Raw genomic sequence first — 11,664 nt, forward strand, 5'->3', positions numbered from 1 at the left:
GAAAGGGAGAAGGGGGGGAGGGGCAGGGAGGGAGAGAGAGGAGAAATGTTGTGTGTTTAAGAAGAAAATTAATATTCTCCATTATATCTAACTGGGGAAATACTACAAACATGCATCACTGTAACCATTTTATCGTCTTCTGGCTCCTAAGGTCTGGGACACATGGTGCCTGTCCCTGAGTACTGGATTACGTTTCCTTCTAAATTCTGAGTCAGCTGAAATTCACATTAAAATGCATGATGCTGCAGTATATTACTGGCAAACCCCACAAACTTCCTAAATAAAGTAAAATGACACAAACAAACAACAACAACAGCAGGTTCTTCTGAAAACCCAGAAAGGAAAATACCTTTAGAAGTTTTAGAATTCTCTTGTGTTTTTATATGTATTTCGAGGCTGAGCAGTTTAAGACCATGAACGACTCCACCGCTTCCGACACAACTCTCACTTGGCTCCCTGGGCCGAGTCAAATGCAAGACCATTTTCTTGGAATTAATTCTGTGTCTCATGGAGGCCATGCGTACCAGGAACTCGGCATGCTTTGCTTGTGGGTGCAGGAAATGGTGACCTACTAGGTGTGATGGAAGTGATAGAGGGAAGGGCCACCTAAAAGAGCTGCTCCCCCTTCTGGAATGCCCTTTCTTTCATCACCAGTGCTTCTTCCGTCTGTGATCTCTGGCTCTTGGCAGCTTCCTTTGAAAATACTCCCAGAGAACAAAATTCTAAAACTTTAATGTAAAGAATGGAGAAACAGGACAATCACTCTCCTCTTTCCTGTTCATGGTGTTGTACTCTTCCCTTACCCCTAAACACACTGCCCCTTATGTTGCTTCTTTCATAGAGAAATATACGTAGAGGAGATTTCTAAGCCCTGCCCCCAAATAATAATAATAATAATAAAATAATAAAATTAAGAGAATGTTAGGACTCAAAAGAACCTCACAAATTTATATCCCAATTCCTGAGGCCACTAAGACCTCTCCCCAGACTGAGCAGTGACTGGTCTGATGGCCAGTCTAGTGTGTAGATCCAGACCCTGCAAATTCAGTGCCCCAACAAAGGCATGCTGCACTGTGGAGGTCCCCACCTTCAGTCCAGTGGTTCTCCCTCCCCTCAGAAGCCTGTAGACCTTCGATTTGCTCCATCTCAAAAATGAACTTTCAAGACTATATCTGAACACTTCTAAAGTGCAGATTTCTGGGACATCAGAGGATAGGCATTTAATAAATATGGGTCAGACGAGTGAAGGGTTGATACCATCAAGTGCTACCAACATAGAGAAGCGTGTTAATGAGGATCACTTAACCTAAGTAACAGAAGTGAAGATCTTGCCCTCAGATATGGGAGAGAGTTTTTGTTTTGAGGTTCCCTGTTGGGCCCCTGAAATCCCAGGACTAGGCAGAAGAATTGTGTATCTGCCTACCTGAAGTCTCTACTTTTATAACATCTCTTGAATCCCTTTACCTCTCTTCATCCTACATTTCTATTCTCTTGCGTAGGTATCCATCATTTCTTACCTAGAATAAGCCTCTTAATTTATCTCTTGGCTTCCCCACTTCTTCATTCCCTCCCCCCAGATCCCACTACACTGCATCCATAGTCCTGCAGGACCTGATTCCGGCCATCTCTCCTACCTTCTGTCTCATCACGCCCCTCCTTGTGTGGCTCCCACCCCCTGAATCTTTCCTGCTCTAACAAAAAACTAAATGGAACTACTTATAGACTCCCAAACACTCCATGCTCTCTGACTTCGGAGTCACTGATGATCACTGATTCCTATGCCTGCAACTTTCTCCTTTTCTACTTTACCACCATTTTATTTGCCTACTCCTACTCACTCTTTAGTACCTAGCATAAAGGATGTCACCTCTTTCAGAATCCTTCCTTGACACTCTAAGAAACTACATGTCCATTATGAGCCTACTGGGGGTTCTTTTCTACAGCATCCTTATTCCAGAATCAGGCTGACAAAGGAGCCACCACCTGAGCTCCGTCAGCTGCCATAAAACAGAGCAAAAGAGAGTGGGTAGAGACTCAGACACTAAGTCTGAAGGCTTCCACCCGGAAGTCACACTTTACACTTCCATTCAACTTTCATTGCCCAAAGCAAGTCATATGGCCACATCTAACTTTTAAGGGTTAGGGAAGTTAAATCATACTATGCGCCTAGAAATAGGGAGAACTGGGAATATTTGTTAAGCAGCCCTAGTGACTTACACATTAAAGTAAGTTGAGGCCTGGAAAATCCCCAATGGATTTGGTGATCTTAATGAGAAGTGTTTAATTTGTGTGACAGTGGTGGGAACCATGTCAGAGGAAGCTATGAGTGACTGAGAAGTAAAGAAATAAAGAGAGTGAGAACAACAGACAACTCTCTCAAGATGTTTGACTGTAAAGTAGAGGAGGTAGATAAATGGTGGTGGTGGTGGTGGTGGTGGGTGTAGCAAAGGAAGAAAATAGTGTTTGGTAGTTAGTTATGAGTATGAATGTAGCTTGAGCATGTTTATATGACACAGGATACATCCAGGTGAGCATGAGTGTTGGAAGATTCCTAAGAAGAGGAGTTGGGTAAGGTCTTTGAGCCGGTGGAAGAGACTGGTCTCTAAAGCATGGTGGGAGGATGGGCTTTAGATTAGAACAGGCTTCCCTCCTGGATACAGTAGGAACAATGGAGAAGCAAGTGGGCACAGATGTCAATCAGTTTATAGATTGGGAAGTAGGAAGTTGAGGGAATCTTGTTCAGTGGCTTCTGTTATTGTGAAATTAATTGATATAAAGCTATCATAATCTATTCCACTTGGAGAAATTTAGGAGACCGTAATAGGGGGGAAAAAAACGGATGCCCCTTTGTAATACTTGTGGTTTCCTAGCATAAAGGTTGGGAGGATGCTAAACATATTGCTTCTCTGTACACAATACCCCAAATTGAAATGCTATCTTCTAAGCACTCATATAAACCCAGTGAAAACTGGCTCATTCTTAGGAGTTTTAACATAGCTATGAAATGAAAGTCTGTTTTTGCCCAAACTCACCCTTAAATATACTGGGATATTTATTAACCCCAGAGGCTTTCTCCCCACGCTCTTTCTGACTTCAACCTGAAAATGATTTCTCAACACATACCATACTCACACAGGTCAGGACATTGCTTAGCTGAGAAGAATAATCTTACCCGATCCTTTTCTTTGGAGCAGAAAAAGATGCCTTCAAAGTCTCAGGACATTGCTACCTTAGGATGTTGCTATTCTAGTTTTTCTGGCAGCTGCTGGCCTGGAAAATCATGATCCTCTCCATAAATGTTCTTCTGCACCCTGCAAGCTTGCTCAGGGCTCATGATTATTTTTTTCCTCCTTTTTCAAATAGTTTTTTTTTTCTTTTTTGGTTCAGACAGAAAGGCCTCCCTGCCTAATTTAATTTTGTTTCTCCTTTCTTTGTTACAAGCAGATGTCACTTTTACATCTGTGACTCTGATCAAATGCCCCATGTCTCCCCACCACCAGCCCAGCAGATGTTACTACTATTAGCCAAACTCCAGCAAAAAGAAAAAAAAAAAGAGTAACAGGCAGCCCCTTCTGCTAATCATGGCATTGGTCGGGGAGACAACTAGAGAAGTAGAACGGGGCTCTTCCGTGATGATGTGCTTAAAAAGATACATACTGGAGATCTGTATCCCATCAGCTATATGGAGGATAGCATTTACATATGGGGTGTCTCTGAAGTGAATTTAAATACAGAAACACCATCTATGAGTTAGCCATAAAGCTCCAACCCAAACCCACACAGTTAACCCAAGGCAGATGTCTTTTAAAGTGACATGACCCTGGACACATAATATTTATATGCAGGAGTAAAGCACTACATTAATCCTGCATAAATATTGTGTAAAAAATAAGACAAAAATATAATTAACTTCTATACACACATGTCTTCCAGTAAATTCTTAAGAGAAATTTTCTGCCCGATTGCTTTATTTTCTCCTATTTGGTATCTTCGAGCCTGCTCTTTCATATGCATTATAAACATGCAATAGGAAAGACCGGGTCCATGCACTGTCTAAATTCCAAAGTGTTTAATATGCAATTCAAGGAGACTCTACCACCATCATCATCTTCTTCATCGTCATCACCACTATCATCATCACCATCATCATCATACTCATGTCTGACATTCACTGGATTCTTTCCAGGTGCCAAGCACGGTGCTAATTGTTTTGCACACACTATTGTCAATCAGTTAATGATTGTTAGTCCCACAGTGCCAGGAGGTTAGTTACCAGAAATATGAAGAATTTCTATTATGAAACGTGTATTATGGTTGCTAGGCAAATGGAAAATGTGGAAAAAATTCTAAAATGCTAGGAGACGGTCTCTATCAGTGGATCTTCATACTTGGGCATGCTGTGGTTGGTTTGCTTGATGTTCCAGGGAAATGCTGTCTCAATAAATTCCGACTAGGTCATTTTCTTAGTGCAGGTGAATGGGAAAGGCTCCTGCCTGCAGAAATCTTTTTGGAGAAACCCAGGGACAAATCTTGCCTTTTAAATTCTCTGGTTGAGAGAATTGTTGGTTCTGAGGGGAGCTTTTGGCAGTCAGTGGCCTCGCTGTGCTAGGATAATTTGGATGCAGTATCAAATAAAGCAATCAGAAAGAAAATTCCTCTGAAACTCTCACTGGTATTTAATATTTTATTCATTCCCATGTTATTGTGCTTTGCCTGCGGTGAAACAGCCTCAAAACAGCCTCCTAGGAGTGAGGCATTAGGAGGCTGACAAGCGTTTTCCCATGAATTGCTACTACAATACAATGGCATTTTGTTTGCTGTTTTGTTTCCTTGTCTTCTAACATTCTTTCTGACTTTCAAGGAAAAAAAGAAGAAGAAAAAGAAACCTTCCTATGAATGGCAAAGAAAAGGAAAGAAAAGTTTCTTTTAAACTTTCAACCTTTTTCATTTGGTACTGGGTAGCATGTAAACATTTTTTTTTCTCATGGTACATATGCCCGTAGTTTCTTCCCTTTGTGTGTGTGTGTGTGTGTGTGTGTGTGTGCGCTTTAAATGGCTTTTTTCTTTCTTTCTTTTACCACAGCATTGCCTTTCCATTATTGATTCAGAAAATCGGCAGGGAAAAAAAAAATCAACCGTGTACACATATTAAGAAAGGGAAGTCAGAGGAAGATGGATCAAACCATCCATCTATCCATGCGGTCATTTATCTATCAATCTATCTCTGCTACCCACCCGCCTCTATTAAAATAAATAGCAGGCACTGTACACATTGCTGGTTGGCTGAAGTTGTGATCTGGACAAAAGGTCTGTTTGGGAAAAGGATGCTGAAGCTCTAATTCTATTTGTGCCGGTTGAAAATCAGGAGGGGTTTTTCTACACTTCACTTTTATTAGATTATTTCTTATAGATGGTTTCTTTTTTCCTCCCAGACGCGTGGTGGAGGCTGCTGAAGCAGTTGGTCTATAGTTGGAATAATTAAATTAACCATTTGGTACAACTTTTAGGGGAGAGCTCGCGTGTAGAAAGCACAACTCTAACAAAACAGGGCGCTGGGGCTGGGACTCCGGCCTGGCCCAGCCCCGCAAGCCTTTCATCTTCAGAGCAGAAGCAGGACCCCGGGCCACAAAAGACCCACAGAGGGGACGACGGGCCAGGGACGGTGGGGGTGGGGTGGGGTGGGAAGAGGGACGGTGACACTGAACAAAATAAACCTACAAGGCCTACAAAGGGGAAAATGAAGTCAAGCAAGCGCATTTGCTCATCGGACCGTGCGGTCCCGGCGCTGAAAGGTCCCCTGGTACAAAGAGAAGGAGGCGCACAGCACCCCGCCCGGGCGAGGCCGGGCAGCAGAGGGCGCCTGGAGAGAGGCTTGGGCTGACCGGGGCACCGGGGAGAGCCCGGGGCTGTGGGGCGGGGGAGGCGGGGAGGGAGGCGGGTGGGCGCCCCGGAGCGCAGGGCTGGGAAAAACCTAGCCCCGCGAGTCGCGGGGCCGCGGGGATCGCGGGGCGGTGCCCAGCTCCGGCGGTGGCTGGGCTTGCCGCTCACACCCCACCCCGCCCCGGCACCCCCCAGCGGCCTCGCACTTCCCTCGCCGGGGCGCCTTGGGCCCCGCTCCCCTGGCTTCTCCCGGTGTCACCCTCGGAACCCCCCAGATCCAGCTCCCCAGAGCGGCACACAGCACCCCCCACGCCAACAGTTCCTGCGCACAGAGGCTGTCCTCCTGCACCGACTAAATCCCTAAGTTCCACATCGTCACTCAAGAGCCACCACCCTCAGTAGCTGTTGACAGAAACCCTGCTCCTCCGAGCTCCCCTCACACTCCGGGGCCGGGGCCGCCTCCGCCCCAAGGGCTATAGGGGCCTCCGGGGACTGTCTGCAGATTGGGATGCAAGGTGTAATTGCCGCGCACTCCGGGCGGGCGTAGGGCCCGGGCCCCGGGCGCAGACCCCGTGACACCGGTCGGGGATGGAGCTTCTTGGGCAGAGAGCGCGCGCTGTACACCCGGCGGAGACACAACCCCCGGTGCACCGAGGCACGGGCGCCAAGAGAGGTGTAAGCCCAGTATTTGCCAAGCCAAGGGCCTTGAAGCCAAAACGCGTCCTCTCCCAGACACTGTGTCACACTTCTGCAGAGAAACGGCTGAAACTCCATGTGAGCGGGAGGAGCAGGCTAGCCGGGCGCCACCCAGGCCAGTGCTCCCTGCATCCACACCCCATGAATGCGGGCCTGGGGCAGCAGGGTCGCGTTCGGAAAACCAGGAGGCACGCCCCCAAAAGTTCGAGGGATTCGAGAAACCTGGACAATCGCTGCCCTATGTTTGACAACCTATCCTCCACCTCCCTTAAGGGGGGGTGGAGGGGGGTGGTGTAAATAAGGGTGGGGAAATTCCATGTGTAGCGTCCGAAGGGGCACAGCCACCTCCCGATCTAAATGCAGATTCATATTCATGAGAACGGGATAAAGACAAATCCCCACTGTAATAACACTTGGATTCCCATCCGTCTTTGCTGGCCTTTAGGTTTAGGGGACCGAAGACGGATGTTTGCATCTCTTTTCTCCTCTTGTCTGGTGACCATAAAGAAAAACCATTTAGAGCGTTGCAATTTGTTTCTCGCCGGAGTACAACCTTGTACACATTTATTTTCATTTCACCCCCATGCACAAAAAAGTGCACACTGGTCACCAAGGGCCCTTCTTTATCAAATACGCATTGTACAACATACAACTGCAATAAAACTATCAGCCCTCCCCATAAAACTATCACCAAGCTGCTCCACGGGTCCTGCTGCCTGCACTCCTGACATTAGGTCTTGGGAACGTCCAGAGGATGCGCCATCACCTGAAATCAGCCTGAAACTCACCCAGCAGAGAAGCACAAGGCTGGGGGGCCTCCGTCCCTGTTTAATCCATTACAGCGTCCGCTGCAGTTTAGTGCTCAATAAAACACGGGGGCAGTGGAGAGCGGGCGCCCATCCACTCCCCAGCACTAGCATCGAATTAAACCACTTAGTTTGGCAAACACTGAACGCCTAAATGCCCCTATAAAGACTTTATGAGTTTGTTACTTTAATTACTGACTTGTTACAGAGCACATAAAGGGGGTAATGAATGCAATAAAACTAATTATCTACACATTTAATTCATATAAAATATCCAGGGTTTGTTTACACCACCCGGCGATTGAACTAAGCATTCCTCCTCTTGCCTACCGAGAGAAAAGATTTAATGAAATACTTTTCCTTATTCTGCTAGAGCCTAACGAACCAAATGAAAATTACCCTCCGCTTAAATCATGGGGTCACTGAGGTCCACAAATCACCATTCGCTTCTTTGTCTGTACCTTGCTGCCAGCACCCAAGAGTCTGAGGAGTTGGAGGAGGAAAGTGTTCGACCTGGAGCCTGGGCATTTTGAGAGCAAAGATTTCGCTCACTACAGTCAACACACCTAAAAGGGAAGCAGACAGCAATCCTCTTTGCGAAGCCCCTGGTCTCTGGTAGATTGAGGGCACCTGCAAAAGTGTAGGTGATAAAAGAGGAGAGTGCCCGGGAGGGATGGAAGAGGAGACACATTTAGGGACATTTCGTGCCCACTTGCCAGTCGTGGTGTAATTAAAATCAACAACCGCACAGAACCTCCAAACCAACAAAATGCAAACCCCAAGCTAATGCAGAAAGACACAGAGCAGACCGCAAAGAAGTCATCGGTAGAGACAATCCAGATGTTTCACATTCAAGAGCTTTACTCAGATGTTGCTTTATTTTTTAAACAGCTGTGTAAGCGGAGTCTCTAGAAAAGCATGTTAAGCTGCGACAAGAAATGCAATTTATAAGATGCTCTCTCTTTTTTTTTTTAACCCCCTCTACCAGGTGTATTTTAAAGAAATCCGCTTATCCTTCACATAAACCCCCTTGGCCCACTTACTCTACGTTACAGGGCGCCTGAGTCTTGTCAATGTCCCAGTCCTTTATAACATTTCATGCACTTCAGGGGGTAGGCTTGTTGTTAAATTGAGCGTGTAACGCTCTTACAAAACAGGTTTTCTATGACATCAAGGTTTCTTCTCCCTAACCGAGGGGGAAAAAAAAGAGGACGAAGAAGGGGGAAACACACACACTATCTCAATTTATGCCTAAGGTATATGATCAGTTAAAAAGGCTTAAAAGCTCGGGGAAATTGGATCAGGGAGAATCGTCACCCAACTTTCATTATTTCCAAGTAGTGTGATTGAATTAAAGGGCAGGGAGCTGGTTAGAAGGGAGGATCAGGGGCTCAGTGCGTAATGGTGTGGTATTAAATTCTAATTAGAGATGCAGGAATCAATGATAGGGAGGTTGGACAGCTCAGTTCCCCAGTGCCAGCCCAATAGACGGATGAGTTATTGTCATGTAAAAAGCGCCAGCAATAAGACCAACCGCTTTGCTATTGTCCAAGTGGAAAGAGCCAAGTTTATTATGAGGACTATATGCTCTAGAGACCTCAGACAAGGCATCTCATAGGAGGCTTTTTCATAAAACTAGGCTCTGCTGGTAGTAAGGAGGCCAGTTTGGAGGCAGGCGTTGAGCTGTGCACATCTCCCCCCTCCAGCCACCTTCTCCATACCCATCTTTTATTTCATTTTTCCACTTGGCTGAGCCATCCAGAGCCTTTTCAATGTATAAAATGGAATATTCTTACCTCAATTCCTCTGCCTACGAGTCCTGTATGGCTGGGATGGACACCTCGAGCCTGGCTTCAGCCTATGCTGACTTCAGTTCCTGCAGCCAGGCCAGTGGCTTCCAGTATAACCCGATAAGGACCACTTTTGGGGCCACGTCCGGCTGCCCGTCCCTCACGCCGGGATCCTGCAGCCTCGGCACCCTCAGGGACCACCAGAGCAGTCCGTACGCCGCAGGTAAGGACCGCCAGCTTTCTCAGCCGAGGAAGCCGCCTTTCCGCTCGTATATAGGAAGCCTTGATTGCATTTGAAAATGGAAATGTGTTTAGTATTTACCAAACGAAATTTGCTTACACAAATGAAAGAATTTATCACGTTAGAAGCGATTGCAGGGAGGGGTAATTCACTTACAGGGTTACACTATCCTAGTCACACCCGAACCGCCAACAAAATTATCTTAAGCTGCCAAAATGATAGGCATAATTTATTTACTTTGCGATGAGACGTAAAGCTTAGAAAATAATTAAATAACAAAGAGTAAAGCTCATTACTGGCAGTGTCTCTCTCTCTTTTTTTAAGAACCGACAGCGGCTCACACCTCTTTGGCTGGTCATTTTTATGATTATTTCTTTAATTTATTATTTTTTTTGCAGCACTTTCCCCCCAACTTTTGGGCAGGGTCAACTTCTGAGAATTGAAAAGTTCCAACAGTGGGAGTGTTGGGTAACTTCTTCCCTGGTTCCCTGATATTCCGACTGATGTTTTTGGACTTTTTTCCTCTCTCGTTTTTCCTTATCAAAGCATTATTCCGTGTCCCGGCCCTCGGCCGTCCCCACTGCGCTATTTCCACCCACCCAAAGGCGCCTGTGGCAAGAGGGACCCCGCCACAGCCCGAAGTTCGCCGGTTTCGGTATATAACGAATTTGCTCGGTTTTTCTCGGCAGCTGCTCGCAGCCAGTCGCCCGCGCGGGCGTCGGTGGCCGCTCCAGTGCTACCTGACCTTGGAGTCCCCACATTCCGGCTCCGCGGCGCGCGCGCTCCAGACAGTTTTGCTCACACGCTGTCCCCTCTGTGGTCCCCCAGTTCCTTACAAACTCTTCACCGACCACGGCGGCCTCAACGAGAAGCGCAAGCAGCGGCGCATCCGCACCACTTTCACTAGTGCGCAGCTCAAAGAGCTGGAGAGGGTCTTCGCAGAGACGCACTACCCTGACATCTATACCCGGGAGGAGCTGGCCCTGAAGATCGACCTCACCGAAGCGCGAGTCCAGGTACGCGCGCCCACAAACCGACCCCGCGTCGCCGCACCGGGCCCGGTAGGGTACGGTGGCGGGGACCGGGCGGTGCTCCTGAAGGTTCCGAATACCCGGGCCTCTCAAAGACAAGAAGGGCCCGGGACCCAGGGCTGAGCATAGAGGCCAAGTTCGGAGGGGCTGTGCGCACGAGGAAGCGTTAGGGTGCGCGCTCTTGTTTCTATGTGCACAGGTGCGAAGCCTTTCCCGCCCCACGTAGCCCTGCGGAGACTTTCGGGGTCTTGGGACGTGAATGAGCTAGGCTTTTGCAGGACAGAAAGTGCCTTGTGGGAGGAGTGCAGACTTTGCCCCCGTATTAGACGTGGGCTTTTTGTTTTTGTTTTTCTGCCTCCTAACTCAAGTTCTTTTAACTTGGAGCCTTGAGTGTGGGTGCATTTTCCCTGTAACTATGACTTGGAACGCATTTGCAAAGGGGTTATGACTCCATGGAGGTCATGAAACGCGGCTAACTCTAACCTTTTAGGGAAACAGGTGCACTCACGAGCTGGCCAAGGCGCCTCTCCAGGTGAGCCCCATTGTACGCTGTATCAGGCCCAAGGGCCAGGATGCGCGGCGAGCATCAAACCCAAAGACCCCCCTCCTCCTTCTACCAATTAGCCTTTAACCTTAGACCTGTGGCCTAGCGGGTACCGCGAGGGTGGGGTGGTTCCAGAAATAGACTGAGCAAAGGCCCGCCAAAATAAAGTCTTCCATTTTAGGGCCTTTCTGGGACCTGGGGTCTTTTAACTTCTCCTGCAAGCAACCATTTCGCTGGCTTGCTCCGGTGACCCTAAGAAAGTTTCTGCGAAGACGCAAGGGCAACAAGGGAGGGGGCAGACTTGGTGGCGGGGTTTTAAAACAAGCCGAAACGGAACGTGGCCCGTCCTAATCCACGCTTTGCCTTTCCCTTTCCTTCTTTCTTTCCCTGCTTCACCGCCTCGCCTCTCCTCTCCGGCCAGGTGTGGTTCCAGAACCGCCGCGCCAAGTTCCGCAAGCAGGAGCGCGCGGCCGCGGCCGCCGCGGCCGCGGCCAAGAACGGCTCTTCGGGAAAGAAGTCCGACTCGTCCCGGGACGACGAGAGCAAAGAGGCCAAGAGTACCGACCCGGACAGCACTGGGGGCCCCGGCCCCAACCCCAACCCCACTCCCAGCTGCGGGGCGAGCGGCGGCGGCGGCGGCGGGCCCAGCCCGGCAGGAGCCCCGGGGGCTGCGGGG

General features: G+C 48.2%; 1 protein-coding gene across 1 annotated transcript in view; it reads left to right on the plus strand.

The window, feature by feature from the left end:
• The first annotated feature begins 9,154 nt into the window (after nucleotides 1–9,154).
• PHOX2B (paired like homeobox 2B) overlaps nucleotides 9,155–11,664 on the plus strand; it is a 3,151-nt gene continuing 641 nt past the window's right edge. Inside the window, exons 1-3 of the mRNA XM_044913104.1 lie at nucleotides 9,155–9,395; nucleotides 10,242–10,429; nucleotides 11,410–11,658. Coding sequence (XP_044769039.1) covers nucleotides 9,155–9,395; nucleotides 10,242–10,429; nucleotides 11,410–11,658 — 678 coding nt within the window. The remainder of the gene's footprint in view (nucleotides 9,396–10,241; nucleotides 10,430–11,409; nucleotides 11,659–11,664) is intronic.

Source organism: Neomonachus schauinslandi, chromosome 2 (assembly GCF_002201575.2).
Source record: "Neomonachus schauinslandi chromosome 2, ASM220157v2, whole genome shotgun sequence".
In the NCBI taxonomy this organism is placed as follows: Eukaryota; Metazoa; Chordata; class Mammalia; order Carnivora; family Phocidae; genus Neomonachus; species Neomonachus schauinslandi.